The sequence below is a fragment of the Colius striatus genome, chromosome Z, assembly GCF_028858725.1.
Source record: "Colius striatus isolate bColStr4 chromosome Z, bColStr4.1.hap1, whole genome shotgun sequence".
Lineage (NCBI taxonomy): Eukaryota > Metazoa > Chordata > Aves > Coliiformes > Coliidae > Colius > Colius striatus.
This window is the reverse complement of record NC_084790.1, coordinates 63,686,818-63,703,661: the sequence shown is the minus strand read 5'-3', so window position 1 is coordinate 63,703,661 and position 16,844 is coordinate 63,686,818. Positions and strand designations below refer to the sequence as shown.

Here is a 16,844-nt window from a genome sequence, read left to right as displayed (position 1 = left end):
AGCCAAACTAGCCAAAGGGCTAGCATATAAACTGGGGTTTAAACTGAGGAGAGTTGGAGGGCAGAGGCAGATCACTGCTCAGGCATTGGTCAGTGGGCAAGCAACTGCACTGGGCAGCACTTGTCATCTCAGATTTTGTTTCTCTCTCATTTTGTTATATTCCTTTTCATTACAGTCATTATTAATGTTATTACTATTTTATTTCAGTTATTACACTGTTCTTATTTCAATCCACAAGTTTTCTTTTCTGATCCTCTTCCCCATACCACTCTGGTGGAAGGAGGGAGGGAGTGGCTGCATGGTGCTTAGTTGCTGGCTGGGGTTAAATCACAACAACCTGTCCAGGTACCTCTGAATGGCAGCACTTCCTTCCATTCTATCAACTCCCAGTTGGGCTGCTCCCAATTTATTGTTATGTCCACATCACTTGATGACCGTGCCTTCCATCCACTCTTCTAGGATGTTGAACAGGACAGGTCCCATGATAGGCCTCCGCAGAACCACAGGCCCCCAGGTTGGGTATGACTCATTGACCATGACACTCTGAGTCAGATAATTTCTTTTCTACCATTTATCTACCCATGTAGTTGTCCTCGCATTCAGACTGTAAGAGCCTCTCTTCAATACCAGACTGCTGTGTGAGACAATGTTAAAGGTCTTGTTGAAGTAGAGGTAAATGCCAGTGTGCAGACTGTGGGTGCACCGGGAGCTGGGAGGGAGCACGGCCAGGAGAGCTGACCCAAACCAGCCAAAGGGATATTCCACATAACAGGATATCATGCCCCAGCTTTCCTGGGCTGCTTTGCTCTTCAGAGTTCATCCCATGAAATCTCTCTTGCCAGTTTCCCAAATTAGCCAAAATCTGCTCCCCTAATGCCCAGAGTCTGTGCTCTGCCAGCCTTCTTTGCCTCAGGAACTTGATCTCCACTACATCAAAATCAGTCAGTGACCACCTCATCCCCAGTCAGTTATTCCTTGTCAGCAAGCAGCAGATCCAGTTGTGCATCACTCACTGTTACTCACCCATCCAGGACATGAAATTACACTTGACATCCTCCAGAATTTCTCCTGGATAGCTTGCATCCAGTCATATTGCTCTTCCAGGAAATGTCAGAGATACTCCTCTCCTCAGTAAGAGTTTCTGCGACACTATGACTTCTCTTAATTTGTCAAAGATTTCAACCTTCTCCTCACCACGATCAGTACTAACACATCTTCACCACAGTATCTTGGTTAGTGGTCTCTCTTCTGACCCTCACTTGCAAATGCTCACCCATCCCATAGAGGAGTCTCAGAGAGATGAGCTGCTCCTTCACACTGAGGGCAGGCCCTGTTCTTGTCTCCTCTGTCTGCCTCTCCTGAAGGGTTTGTATTAATCTGTTGCAGCACTTGGTCAGGCAAGCTTTCCCACCACATCTCAGCAGTAAGCCCATTCTTGGTTTTGGATACAAATATAGTGCCATGCAAAATGTGTGTTTCAGTGCAGTTCTCTTCTATGAATGTCATCTATCTGGACCTTTGTAAGGCCTTTGGCACAGTATCCAACAATATCCTTCCCTCTAAATTGGAGAGATTGGATTTCTTCAGTGGATAAGGAAATGGCCAAACGATTAACAGCCAGACAAATAGTGGTTAACAGCTCCACGTCTGTATGGAGATCAGTGATGAGTGGTGTCCGTAGGTCTGTGCTGAGATCGATACTGTTTAATACTTTCATCAGTGACATAGTGGGATTGAGTGTACTCTCACTTGCTGAGTGTACCCTCAGCAAGTTTGCAGATGACGCCAAGCTCAGTGGTGCAGTTGACATGCCTAGGAGATGGAATGCCATCCACAGGGACTTTGAAAAGCTCGGGAAGCTGACACATGAACTTCAGTGTTCAATAAGGCCACATACATTGAGGCAACACCTCGTATCAATACAGGCTATGGGATGCATGGCTTGAGAGCAACTCTGCAAGAAGGAGTTGAAAGTACTCTTGGATGAAAAGCTGGGCATGAGCTGGCAATGTGTGTTTGCAGCCCAGAAAGCCAGCTGTATCCTGAGCTGCATCTAAAGAAGCGCAACCATCTCTTTTGAGAGAGGTGATTCTCCGCCTTTATTCTGCTCTAGCAAGACCCCATCTGCAGTGGTGCATCCAGCTCTTGGGTCCTCAGTACAGGAAATATGTGAGTCTGTTGGAGCCTGTCCAGAGGAGGGCTACAAGGATGATACAGGAGCTGGAGCACCTCTCCTGTGAAGACAGGTTTAAGAGAGTTGGAATGTTCAACCTAGAGAAGACAAAGCTCCAGGGAGAATATAGGCTTCAGTCTCATATATATGGTTAAAATTACATGTTTACTCATTGATGACTGAGTTAAAGGCTGGGAAGGGCAGGGATAGTAGCACTTGGGCAGCCCTTTTAACACAATGTTGGGTGCTAAAATCTATTGCTGTAAGCCCTAGTGCATAAACCCTGGCTTAACAGTTGATTCGAGAGGGCTTGATTGCAAGATGGTAGTCCAAGGTGGCAGGTGATATTATTATTTTTTTTTTTTAGTAAGGAGTGCTCTAAATCCCAAATCTTCAGGTAGAAAATCAACAGAGATGCATGAAAGGATGTAACTTTAAAAACAGCCTCTATAATGGTGAACCTTTAATTTCTTAAAGTCCTTATGTGTTTCTGTAAAGCAGTTTCAAAATCCTGAGTGCTGGATCTGTGCCTTTCTCTGCAGAGCACTGAGTGCTGTCACCTGAGCTAGTGATACCTTTAACAAGCCTTATTTTCATGTACTACTCTGTTTCTAGTAAGGGGGAAGGGGCTGTAAAGATGGCTCCTGTAAGTAGTTCCTCGAAATTCTCCCCAGCTCTGAACCAGACACACTGCTGGGGCTGAGACAATTAAACGTCTACACAATCACTTTTTAAGAAGAAGCCAGAACAGGAGGTTTCTTCCTTCTTCTGTCCCTTCTACTTTGGCTGCTGGTGGTGCAAGGAGTAGGAAGAGTGAGAGAAACAACCATGCAGACTCCAAGGTCAGTGAGAAAAGAGGAGGACGTGTGGTGGTACAGGCACTCCCCTGCATTCTACAAAGAGGACTGGTGAAGCAGTAACTTGTTTGCATTTCTTTAAAGACCCTACATCAGCAGTAGAGACTCATTTTGATAATGACCCCGTATCGGGCATTTTGCTAAGAACCCCAAGCGATGGGCAGTAACTATGGCCGGAGAAGGCCATGTCCCATGGGAGGGACCCAATCCTTCACTGCAGACTCTGAGCCAGGGGCAGTCATTTTCTTCATTAAAAGAAATTTCTATGGCCAGAAAAGGTTGTGTCCCAAGGGAGGGATCCTTTATCACTATGGCTGGAGCAGGCTGTGTCCTGTGGAAACGATTTTACGTTTACAGCTGTAACTGTGGGAAGGAACCCACAACAAAGCAGCTCATTAAATTTAGGCCCAGAAGAGGCCGTGTCCTGAGAGAGGGACCCTGTATCTGCAGAAACTGCAACCGTGGTGAAGAATCCACGCCAGAGATATTCACCAAGGACTGCATCCCGTGTGAGGGAACCTGTATCAGCAGAAGCCGCAGCTGTTGGGAGCAGCCCACACCAGAGGAGTTTGTTAAGGACTGTGTTCCAGGGGAGGGACCCCATGTTGGAGCAGGGGAAGAATGCCAGGAATCGTTCTCCTCTGAGAAGAGAGAAGCAGCAGAGCCCATCTGTGAGAGACTGACCACATCCCCCATTCCCTGCCCCCCTGAGCTGTTGAGGGGGGAGGAGGTAGAGATATTGGGAGCAGTGAGCTGGGCCCAGGAAAAGAGATGGGGGAGGGAGATCTTAAAGTGCTGGTTGTAATTTTCTCATCATCCTACTCCCTTTTTGCTTTTATTCCGTTCTGTTTCTTGTAGAATAAACTTTCCTACTTTCCTCTCTGAGTACTGGAGTCTGTTTTGCCCAGAACCATAACTGACAGCGAGCCCTCCCTGCCCTTGTCGCAATCCACAACAATCTTGCTTATCTTTTTACTCCCATTTTGGGGGGTGAATGGGGGCATCGAGCGAGAGACTGTCCTGGTGCTGCTGTGCTAGCTGGGCCAAACCACTACATTCTCAAAGCTCTCTTTTTCATATCTGATTTTTTTTAGACCCATGTCCAGAGAAGGCGAACAGGTATAAAGCTGCTTTTGCTGGGCTAGAGAGAGCAGCACACATGGCCAAAGTAAAATCCTGAACCTCCTTCTCTGGAGTGCATCTGGCAACAGAGAGGGACAGATCACAACATGGGCAAGGTTTTGCCAGGGGAAACTTGTGGAAGGAAATTGAAACAAATGAAACTCCGACAGGTGATTTCTCTTCCCTTATGTTTCCACAGGCAATGTGGCATCGTGCATGTGTGCAGGCATATGCACATTGTTTTGTCTGTCAGATCTCCTTGTGTTGGGACGGCTGCCAACATGCAAAATGCAATCCAGTTGCATATCTCAGAGTGAGTTATTTTTAAAACGTCGAGCTTGTTCAATGACAACGGTGGCCAAATGAAAAAAGGCCAGAGGGGCAGGGCAGGAGTGGGAGTGGGAAGGAGCCCGCTGACAAGGGGAGGAAAGGACCCATCGGAACTGGTATATAAAGGTGCTTGTTGCGACGGCAGGCACGAGGCTTCTGTCGGGGTAGGGCGGAGGCCGGGGCCGGGAGGGAGGGCGAGTTGGCTGGTCGGCCGGCCGGTCGGTTTCTCTAGGGCTCGCTGGCTGGCCAGCAGTACTGGAGCTAGCTCCCGCCGAAGCCGCTGATAGTGGGCCTGATGCAGATCGCGGCAGCCACCCCGACGTCGCCCGCCGAGGCGCAGCGGGTCAAGGCAGCGGCCACCCGACCCGCGAGGCAGGAGGAAGCCACGGCCGGGGATGGAACAGCGGCGACCACCTCGGAGCGGCTGCCAGACGAGGAGCCGGCAGAGCCGGAGGAAGCGGACGCTCGGGCGGGCTGGCACGGGGGCGCCGGAGGGGCGGCTTGCTGCCCGTCGGCGCAACCCGTCGCGGGCGCCCGCAGCCCGCTCGCCCGCAGCCGCAGCCCGCTCGCCACCGCCGCCGCACTTTATGACACTGCTAGTGCTGCCACTGGACAGCTGCGGCTCCGACGCCGACCTCGCTCCGCAACCTCAGCCGACAACCGCCTCAGCGTTGCCCTCGGATACACACACCACTGCGGCCGCCGCGGTCGCGCCTCCGTCAGGTCGTCGTCTCGGCTCGCAGCGCTGCCGGTGGCCGCTGTGCGCCGACGCAGACATGTGGCCGCTGCTCACGCTGGGGCTGGAGAAGATCCTCCTGAGCAGAGCCCTGATGTCTCAGACGTTTGGGGCGCGGTCGCAGAGCAGTCCCCTGCCGGTGAAGAACGCCCGCCATCTCTGGACCGGACCCTAGGTGAGTTCCCGATAGGAACTGTTACTTAATTTTTTAAACAGAGGTAAAAATTGATTATTGTTATTTACACCAAAGGCAGCGGATTTTGATTTGGGCCAAAAGCAGTGGAATCGTTTCCCTCTTATTCCTTGTTCAGTGCTTTCAAGGCAATTTTGAATGGTTTGTGGGTTTTTTCCCCATAAAATTGCCACTTCAGATATTTTTTAATTAGCACTCTTACCTGGTAATAACTTAAAGTTACAGAGTGTTCAGAAGAGATCATAAAAGCCTTTAAGCTTTACTTAACCTGCTTTGTATAACTGTATGTTAATATAAACACTCATCACTCCTTTCAGAACAGAAGCAAAGAAGAAATGAACCAATATACACAGAATGGCAAACAAGGTTTCCCAGAATGTACCTCCTGACCCTTTGACATGTGATGTGCACTCAATCACAGTCATGTACAACTATTAAACAGGCATTTTCTTTAGTGTAAATCCAATACAGAGTGAGCCTTGCATGCTGCCCTGGCTATGCCAGGCTGTGAAGGTTTATGTGGTTAACTTGTGCACTGCATGATTGCTGAATCAGGGCTGAAATCTCAGGGGAGGCTTGTTGGACAGCCAGTTCTGTGAACTAAATGGATCACCTGCTTTGTTTTGTCTTCAGCAGTGGTGTCCAGCAGTGAGGCTGACAGAGATGGAAGCTCTTAAGACCCTGAATGGCTTGCAAGTGTTGAACCTGGAGAAGTTGTCCTGCAGCAGAAGCACCGATGTATGCAAATTTGAATAATCTCTCACAAGTTTGTAGTAAATAAATCTAAATTTAAAGCATTAACAAGACCACTGATATATGAGGGGATAGAAACACAGGAAGCATGCTCAGCCTGTCTGCTGCACCATCCACCAGAGATTTCACAGTTTATCCCATTTATCATTTAAGCAAGTTAGGTGAAATACTTAGTTCTCCCACCTTGGCAATAACTTTATTTCATGTTATGAATAGCCACTGAGGGCTGAAGGCCCACATTTACTTTTCTTCTGAATCAGCTGTGGCATATGTTTTTCATTTCTGTAGTTTCAAAATGCTAAAGACAAACTAAGATACCCATAAAATTCTATGGAGGCTCAAATGAAGAAATGCTCCTTTATTGGCCTTTGCTAGTTGACTTTCAAATAGCATAATGTTCTTCATAATCTCTCTCATTATACAAATACTTTTTAACCTTCGCATAGGCAGTTCCAGAATTTAGTCTAAGGACAGACATACAACTTTACTTCTTATTTATTCAAATAGTATTAGGTCTTTATGAATAAACCATGATCACAGAATCATAGAATCTCAAGGGCTGGAAGGGACTTCAAAAGATCATCTAGTCCAATCCCCCTGCCAGAGCAGGACTACCTAGAGTAGGTCACACAGGAGCTCATCCAGGTGGGTTTTGAATGTCCTCAGAGAAGAAGACTCAACAACTGTGTGGTTTACGCCCATCAAGGGACAAAAGACAACCATTAGACTCAAGTACCAAAGACTTAAGAATTACCAAAGGGTGGGGAGGGCATAATTGCCACTTCTGGTCCAGGACCAAACAGACCAGGCTACTCCGCTTGGGGAAGAAAACAGAAAATAATTTAATCCAACAATAACTAAAGCTTAACCATATGTGGTGGTTTAGCCCCATGTTCACCCAGTCATAAAATCACTCCCCCTCCTAAACTGGACAGGAGAGAGGGAGAAATAAAACAAACAGCTTGTGAGTTAAGGATGGAGAGATTACTTGGCAATTAGCGTCATGGGCAAAACAGACTCAACTTCGGGAGAAAAAGATTTATTAAAAAAACAGAGCAGGGAGATGAGAAATAAAACTGTCTTAAAAACACCTCCCCCACCCCTCCTGTTCCTGGGACTGCCTTTCCTTACCCCCCTGCCCAGCAGCACAGGATGGAGGATGGGAGTTGTGGTCAGTTCATTACAGATGGATTTTGCCGCTGCTTCTTCCCAGGGGGAGGCCTCCTGACATTTCCCACTGCTACACTGTGGGGTCCCTCCCACGGGAGACAGTCCCTCACGAACTTCTCCAATGTGGGTCCTTCCCATGGGCTGCAGTGCCTCACAAACTGCTCCAGCATGGACTCTCCCACGGGGGCAGCTCCTCACACCCTGCCTCAGCGTGGGTCACCCACTGGGAGAACAGTCCTTCAGGTACTGACTGCTCCAGCCTGAGTCCCTCACAGGATCACAAGTCCTGACAGCAAACCTGCTCTGGTATGGGCTCTTCTCTCCCCACAGACTCCCAGGTCCTGCCAGGAACTTGCTCCAGGATGAACTTCTTACAGAGTCACAGTTTCCTTCAGGCATCCACCTGGATTGCTGCTGATGGGAAGTAGAGAGTAACAGCTTCATCTGCTTTTGCTTCGCTTCCCGCTCGAGCGGCTTTGCTGCTTCTTTATTAAATTGCTTTTATCTCAACCCACAAGACTCCCATCTTATTTTCTCCCCTTCCCTGGCTTGCTGAGGAGGTGGGGGATAGAGCAGCGTGGTGGGCACCTGGCATCCAGCCAGGCTCAAACTACCACAGGAAGCCACCCCTGTAGCCCCTCTGCTACAAAAAAATGGCTCAGGCAAATCCACTTGTCCTGGTTTAGGCCCATCAGGGAACAAAAGACCACAATTAGCCTCAAGTACCAAAGAGGCTGAGGACTGCCAAAGGGCAGGGAGGGCTTAATTGCCGCTTAAGGTTCAGGACAAAACAGACCAGGCTACTCGGCTTGGGGAAGAAAACAGAAAATAATGCAACATCAACTAAAGCATAAACATAAGACCCCAAAACATAACAAACATAAAACAATACAGGGTGATACAACAATGAAGAGTCCGACCAGCCCTTTAAGAACACCTTCTCCCCACTCCTCCCCTCTTTCAGGGCTCAGAGCCTTGATACCAGGTGTTTTTACCTCCTCCCACCCTGAACGGCCCAGGGGGGCAGGGATTGGGGGTTTCAGTTAGTCAATTCCTGATAGCTTCTGCTGTTTGTCTCTCCTCAGAGCAGGTGGGCTCCACACCAGTCCTCCCTGCACATCCGTGGGGTACCTCACACACACGGCAACCCTGCACGGGCTGCTCCAACATGCATTTATCCCAAAAGCTGCAGCTCCTGGCCTGCGCCATGGCTGCCTCCTCACACACACTCCTGTACATACGGGTGCACTCACCCAGAGCTGTTGGTGGCTCTCAGTCCTGCCATTGCTTTCCGTAAGTTGCAGGGGCACAGCTGCTTTCTTGCCATGGGTTGCAGAGAGGTCTCTGGTCTGACACTCTCCCATCCTTCCTCCTTCTATGACTGTGGGGTCCTTGTGGTTGCCTCCATCTTGTACCACTCTTACAACTCCTCCCAAGCACTTCAAATTCCCATCCTCTCTGATGGCAGAGGTGATAGATTGGTCTATCAGGGCTGGAGGTGGGTCTGAACCCAAGAGCTGGGGGAAAGCCTGAGAACTCTTTCTGAGTCTGCAATGGAGCCCCCTCCCCTTGTTACCAAGCAAAAGTAGCTCCTTGCTAAACCATGACAACAACCCATCTGGGCAGCCTGTTCCAGTGCTCTGTCACCCTCACAGTGAAGAAGCTTTTCCCTATGTTTCTTTGGAACTTCTTATGTTCCAGCTTGTAGCCATTGCCTCTTGTCCTGTCATTGGACATCATTGAGAAGAGCCTGACTCCATCCTCCTGACACCCACCCTTTACATATTGGTAAACATTAATGAGGTCACCCCTCAGTCTCCTCCAAGCTGAAGAGCCCCAGCTCCCTCAGCCTTTCATCATAAGGGAGATGCTCCACTCCATCATCTTGGTGGCCCTGCGCTGAACTCTCTCCAGCAGCTCCCTGTCCTTCTTGAACTGAGGGGCCCAGAGCTGGACACAATATTCCACATGTGGCCTCACGAGGGCAGAGTAGAGGGGGAGGAGAACCTCTCTCGACCTACCACCCACAGCCCTTCTAATGCACCCCAGGATGCCATTGGCCTTCTTGGCCACAAGGGCACATTGCTGGCTCATGCACATCCTGCTGTCCACCAGGACACCCAGGTCCCTTTCCCCTACACTACTCTCTAACAGTTCATGATGATGGCCTTTGAAGAAAAACAGTGGTTGCAGGAATGTTACTAAGTGTGAAGAATTTTTAGCAAGGCCTCATTTATGAAAAAAAAAAAGACTATATTTAATAAATTATGCAGACATCGAGATGCTATTTCTGTAACATGAAAGGTACTCTGAAATAATGTATTTTTTTGAAGATGCAAACATGGTGACATTTCACAGGGTAAAACCTAGGATGCAACCTTAGATAAGGAATCAGCTTAATTTAGGAGCACTGGTGTCATTCATTACTTGAAAATAACACTGTTTTAAAAACAATAGCTTTGTTTCACATCTGCGGAAACACGTGTAATGTTACTCCAGACTAAGTGGCAAAAGAGAAGGTCGGACAGGTTCCAGCATCCATGCATTCAGTATTGGCATGCCAACCCCGAGATAGGTGGGAGCAAACTCTCAGTCTTTTCTGAGGTATTTTTGTTTTGTATTTTATTGTTGTAAATCTTACAGACATTAGCACTCTGTTAAATAAAGGAATGTAGCACAGTAAACACATCACAACAAAACAGCTGGACAGAAACCTCCCACCCTGCCCCACTCCAAACAAAAGGCCCACTCCTCTTCCCACTGCCCTTTCCCCCAAATCAAACCACTGCAGCTTCAAAACAGGAGTCACAGACCTGTGGCAAAAAAACATCAGAGGAATTACATTCAGCAGATGTGCAGTATCAACATTCCAGGCTCACATGTATTTATATATGTATTTATATTTATATATAGAGATCATTAAATGTTTACAAAGAACAATATCGTTACAAATACAATACTATACTTTTCCCAACGCTTTACAATAGTTTCTATTCACCCTCTTTACAGAACAATAGTACAACTTCATAGTCTAAGTACTGCGCTAGATAAATATGTACAAGAGATCTCAACCACATTGCTGTCTTTAGAAATACATTTCATTTAGAAAACAAGGAAAGCAAGCAAACTTGGAAATCCCCATTAAGTTTTGAAAAGTTGAACACGATTGAAAACAGATGTGTGAAACTTGCCAATGAGAAAAAAAATACAAGGGATGTTTCACCCTTAATGTAAACACTGATGCATTAATTAGACTGTATGAAGCAGCATGGACAAAAAAATAATCCAGGTCTGTCACTGAAGGAGGAATGTAAACCAGCAGTTTGGATTTGTTAGAAATTCATGTTATGTAATCCAACGAACTGCTGCAGAAGCCTAGAGAACTGCCAGCCTTCCCTTTTGAGCTCCTTGAAACTCCTTTTACAAAGTAAAATGGGATTGTTTACAAGACTGTTACCAGAAGTGTGCATACACGGTGGACCTCCCAGTTAGAAACCTTACACACATGCTGTAACTGGAAAAAAATATCTTTTTTTTTTGCTAGACTCTGATCCTGCAAGCATTATTCACTTGCTTAATGTTAAGCACCTATTTACTGTGAACTGTTCAAGCACTCACGTGCCAGCAACTTCACAGCATCTTGGTTGCAAGATTTTCAAAGAAACAGCTTTTTTATCTCTAGATACATTTGCATGTTCAGATCTTCATCATTTCCCAGTGAAGTGAGTTAAAGACTCCACCACATGAGCTGGACATGACCACAGAAACAAGTGAAGCTGAGGGTGTAAACATAGCAGGAACCAGAAGCACAATATCTGTGTCTTCAAGAGTTCATTAAGTTTCCTCAGGCAACTTATGGAAAGGCTGCACTGTATATATTTTTTCTAAATTGTACATGGTTATATATCATATTTACATATATTACTATATATATGGAAAACTCTGGGAAAAAAAAAAGTTCAAATGATCATAAACTAGATGTCTACAGTTAAACTATATACTCACAAGTCATTCACTATCTAAGTGCATCAGTCAGGTAGCAGAGGTAAATACTAACCTGGAACACTAACACCGCTCTCTTGTGCAATCTGCTATTCTGGAGATTTGGATTAAATTATTTAACAACAAGAAATGCAATAAAAACAAGTCATCATATATTAAACTCAACACTAAAACATATTCACTTACTACAATAGTTTATGCACCACTTCATCATCTCCCTGAAATATTTACTGCCCACGGAAATGTGAGGTTTACTCTGCAGCTCTGAGCAAGCCCCGGGATATATCCATGGGTCCCGAAGGCCGTAACTGGGCCACTGTCAGCAGAGTGCTCCGCGCCCCTCAGCAGCGCCCGCGCCAGTGTGCGGATGCACGCACAGGCCCACTCCCAGCAGCCTCTGTCGGCGTGTTGAGGCATCAGCACTGGACTGCAACCAATGCTTGTGCGGCACAGTCCACTGTGCAAGGACTGAGAAACAAGCGACTATGACCAACAGTACATTTTCAAAGCAGAAGTGGTGCATGGCTGTCTGTGGCCTGCTCTTGTTCTCCTCTCACTGAGCCTTTCTATCACAGTAAAACACAGTACAAACTGTTTCATCAAAAGAAATCAACGTATTAGCCCGGACTGGCTCCATTTCAGCATAAACACCAGTACACAGGTCTGGTAAAAAGCAACTACAGAGAACGGAGAATTTTCCTCTCACTAGGCAGAAGAGCCACTGCCTGTTTTTATTTTCCTCTTAAAAAAACAACCCACCCAATTCAACTCCTTCTCCCCCTTTTGTCTCTAGCATGCAAGTTACAAGCCAATCAAATCCTAGATTTCATACATCCATAGAGTTTATCATCTTCATACAAGTGCATATATTATACTCATATCTCCTTTAAATGCCATACATATGAAAAAAAATCACAAGTTAAATTATATAGCAAAATAAATAAGTTTATCCCCACCTCATCCCTTCCATTGTTATCTATACCATAAACTAAAGAGAAAGTTGATAAAATTAGACAGTTCTTTGGACAAAAATATATGTTAAAACTGGCTCAGAGAACAAAATCACTTAGAATACTCTGCAGATCTCTTATATTCAAACTTCATAAATAGCAAGCACAATGTTAAAAATGTCTATATACACTGGCACACATGACTGTGTGCACCAAATTCAGAATTAAGAGTCTAGAAAAAGTGTAGCTATTCAGGAAAGACTCTTACAATTTCCCCTGTAGATATTTAAAGATCCCCTCCCTCTCCTTTAACCTCTAAAACAGGTGAGGGACTATAAAACGTTTAAAACACATTTAAAAACAAAGTAGAAGAAGACAAAGAGTTAGAAACCTGGGGGAAGAGAATGGGAGGCAGCAGTAAAAAACACCTCCCAAATTAGTTGGTGTAAGCAATGCAAGCCTAACAGGTTTCAGCAACTCACAGAGTACCTTTTGAGACAAACAGATGACAAATCAAGACAAATAGATGACAGAGGGGAATTAAAAGGTGTGTATTCAGACAGTCCATTTTACAACAGCAGCATTTACTGAGTCTTAGGAAGCAGGTAATTTTTCCTGAGGGCAAAACTATCCTTTTGGTATTCTACTTTGCCTACAAACGCAAACCTTTAATACCGAGCTCGAGGCCTGTGGGAAAATAGGCAAGAAAAGCAAAGTCTCATGCAGGATATTCAAGAGAATATTTTGCACCTTATAGCTTTATGTGTTTGGTAAAGACATTTTTCATTTAGCAAAATCTAGTTTACTCTGTCAAATTATAGTCACAAAGATAAAACTGATTATGTAGCATGAGGCAGGGACAATCTTCTTTGTGAATCCTGCTGTGAACAATGCTGCTGTTATTTTCCGGCTTTGCATGTGGAACTGCCATGAAGTTTCACTTGTGAAAAGATGCACTCAAAACAGTCCCATAGATATACTTTGCCCCTTTACAAAATACTGCAAAATTATGGGAAGAAGAGGAAGCAGGAAGAGAGAGATAGTGTGTTTTGCGTCTGTGAGGACAAGAGAGAGAGAGAAAAAAAGAGAACACAGCGAAATGCAGCACTATAGAGACAAGCACTAACAAGAAAAAGCATCCTCCATGCACATTGTGATGGTGAGGTGTCTGCTTCAGATGTAAATGGGCTGCTCCTGTGCAGTTAACAGTCTGTACATGGCAGCTGGCATAGTCTTCATATGAATCTAGAGGAAATATGGCAAGTTAATCAATGTTCTTAATTTGCATACTACAACACTGGTGAAGCAGCTAGCTAAGGTCACACAGGACCCTTGTCATAAAAAACATCTTGCTATGTCCAATCTAATCTACCCTGTTTTCAATTTAAAATCATTGCCCGTTGTCTTTTCACTAACACGTAGGTAAAAAGTCTCTCCCCATCATTCTTAGGAGCCTCCTTTATATATTGAAAGGCCACAGTAAGGTCTCTTCAAGAGCCTTCTCTTCTCTAGGCTGAACATACCAACTCTCTCAGTCTGTCTTCACAGGAGAGCTGTTGTAGCCCTCTGACCATTTCTGTGGCCCTCCTCTGGACCTGCTCCAACAGGACCACACCTTTCTGTACTGCGGACCCCAGCGCTGGATGCAGCACTGCAGGTATGACTTGCCAGAGCAGAGGGGGAGAATCACCTCCCTTGACCTGCTGGACACACTGCTTTTGATGCAGCCCAGGATAAGTTGGCTTTCTGAGCTGCAAGTACACACTGCTGGCTCATGTCCAATTTTTCATCCACCAGTAACACCAAGTCCTTCTCTGCAGGGCTGCTTTCAATCCCTTCATCATCCAGCCTGTACTGATGTTGAGGACTGCCCTAGCCAAGGTGCAGGACCTTGCACTTGGCCTTGCTGAACTTCATGACAGTCACATGCACCCTCTCCTCAAGACTGTCAAGGTCCCTCTAATGGAATCCCTTCCCTCAAGCATATCAACTGCATCGCTCAGCTGGTTGTCATCCACAGACTTGCTGAGGGTACACTCAGTCCCACTGTCTATGTCAGTGGTGAAGATATCAAACTATTGGTTCCAGTACAGTCCTTTGAGGGTCATCACCTCCTACTGGTTTCCACTGGTTGTTACTGGTAACGAGGACAAACTATGTATATTGCTGAGACACGCTGCCTGCTCTTACCTCACCAACAGCATTTGAGAGGATGTGAACAATCTTCTCATGGGGTGTTGCTACAACACTCTGCCCATTGATTTCAATAATCCGATGGCCAACACGCACACCTCCTCGCTCTGCTATACCTCCTCTCATAAGGCTACAGATCTGGAATGGGAAAGGACAAATTTGTCAGGGTGTGGATAAGAAAAAGAGGCTTTAGATTCCTCATTTTTGCCTGTAAACTGTAAGTCTGTATTTGAACTCAGAGGGCTGCAACAAATTCTAAAATGTAAGCGACAAACAGCTACTGGATGTTGTCTTCCAAGCACAGAAACAACTGTCAGAAAAGGCTGATTATATGTCACATGTGCTGTGCCTTGGAAATTTAAGAGTGTATGAAGGACTACAGCTTAAAAATGCTCAAGGGTACAGGTGTCTTACAGCAAAAGAAGATCAAGGACAGACTTTTTCTTTTGAGACAATGCAATGGCTTGGTTTGAAACATGAAGGACACAGATTGAAAGCAACTTCTCCTACATGTTCTCTATATTTCTCTAACACAAAATACAGCTTTTCTGTTCCTCTGACTGACTCTAAAGTTGTGAAGTAGAGTCAAAGACAAAAAAGTAACTTTGGTTAACTCAGCTTTTATGTCTTAGATATAACACATGTTCAAAGCCCTGTTTACTGTAGAAAAGAACATAGAGGCTTTGCTCTTCCCACGCAAACTTGTCCACAAATGGATAAGAAGTTTCATGTATATTAAGGCTTAACCAGAGAGTGTGGAAGCTACTTACAATCCCATTCTGCACACTGAAGCCCAGCTGATATCTGAGGTCCGGTCTTCTGATCAAGACTGTGGTTACTGGAGGACACCTAACTATATTCAGTTTAACCCGGGCTTGGTTTTTCAAACCCTATGAAAAGAAACCACCATGAAAAATGTTAGCAAAGACAGAGTGAAACATTTGACATCGGCACCATGGAAGGAGAACAATGTGTTAAAACATTGACATAGGAACAGCCCTGAATAAACAGGTCTTTATATGTATTGTTAGGGAAGCTGATCACTGAATGCCAGACAGAAACATCAGAGTATTCAGTGGAATGAGCAACAAAATACCAATTTTTTCTTGCCAAGAAGCTAAGACAGTTGTTTTAAGAAAACTAGCTTCCTGTCAGCAATTTCTTCATTTGATAACACAAATGATGTGTAAAAGGAGTACTAAACAGGTCTATGAAGCTCACCATAAAAGCCAATGACTGTGATTGGGAATTAGAATTTTAAATAAGTAGCTAACAGTGTTACAAATAAGTGGCTTCCCTAATGAGATATATTCAATTCTGTCAAGCAAATGGCAAGTCCCACTTATATCATGCTTGTATAAGCAGTGCTCCTAATTTCTGTTCCTCCTCCCTTCCAGATGAGTTGTATCACATTCATCATGAGCTCCTTGCCACCAGAAGAAAACTGAAGGGAGAAAATTAATTTTCACTGTCAAGGTGGCAAAACACTGGAATAGATTACCCAGACAGGCTGAGTAGTATCTAACCTTGGAGTTATTTAAATCCTAGAGGGCATAGCCCTAAGCAACTTGCTCTACTTTGAACCAAAGTGTTCGGCTCAACCAGCTTCAGCGGCGACTGCCAGCCTCAGAGACTCTATGACTGCATGGCTCCTTATAAACTGACATTTGAAAACACAGATAACAGCAATCTGACCCTTTTTACAACTTCAAGTATCCAGAGCACTTGGAGATTTGTTAGAATGTCGTTCTGAAATGCTTCATTCACACAATAGATCAGCCATAAATAAATACATTAAAAAAATTCTCATTAAGAAACACATCATCACAAGGGAAACGGCCACCCTTGCTTCCACACAGTGCTGAGCTCTGAAAGTGGCCCTAAGAGAAGGGGCATGTGAACACAAAATGACACAGTACGTGGCCGTGGGAACTGCCACTACCCAGCAGAAAAATGGTCTGAACTCCATCTCTTCCATGACTATGGACTCCTCCACTCTGGAGAGGTGTTAGATGCACACGAGGTGTTAGATGCACACCACACATGTCCAAGGGCCATTCAATCTCTATATGCAGGTCCTCACAACAACACATAGGGATTAATTAACCTGCACTAAGCTATGGGTACAACGTTTACTCAGAAGTCTCAGAGACTTGTACCTCAGACTTCTAAATCTAAGAGGTGCCCATTTACATGAGGAATTTAGGTGCCTAACTTCAAGCATCTGAGTTCATTCAAGTTAGATGCCTTCAGCAGAGCTGATATCATTATGCTCTTACTTTCCTGGCAAATGTGTAAGTTACTTGTATGTCATTGTAAGTAATGTTACCCCCAACAAATAATTTTCTAATTTTACAGAAAGCAC

At 45.3% G+C, this 16,844-nt stretch overlaps 1 protein-coding gene across 3 annotated transcripts in view; it reads right to left on the bottom strand.

Annotated features, from left to right (window-relative positions):
- Positions 1-9,939: 9,939 nt before the first annotated feature.
- Positions 9,940-16,844, bottom strand: part of APBA1 (amyloid beta precursor protein binding family A member 1) — a 92,280-nt gene continuing 85,375 nt past the window's right edge. For 2 of the 3 annotated variants that reach the window (XM_062018060.1, XM_062018059.1), the window contains exons 10-12: positions 15,250-15,369; positions 14,477-14,617; positions 9,940-13,531 (exon numbers count right to left, since the gene is read on the bottom strand). In XM_062018060.1, the coding sequence (XP_061874044.1) occupies positions 13,460-13,531; positions 14,477-14,617; positions 15,250-15,369 (333 nt within the window). In that variant the 3' untranslated portion in view covers positions 9,940-13,459. The remainder of the gene's footprint in view (positions 13,532-14,476; positions 14,618-15,249; positions 15,370-16,844) is intronic. The other variant, XR_009820839.1, reaches the window with a different exon arrangement.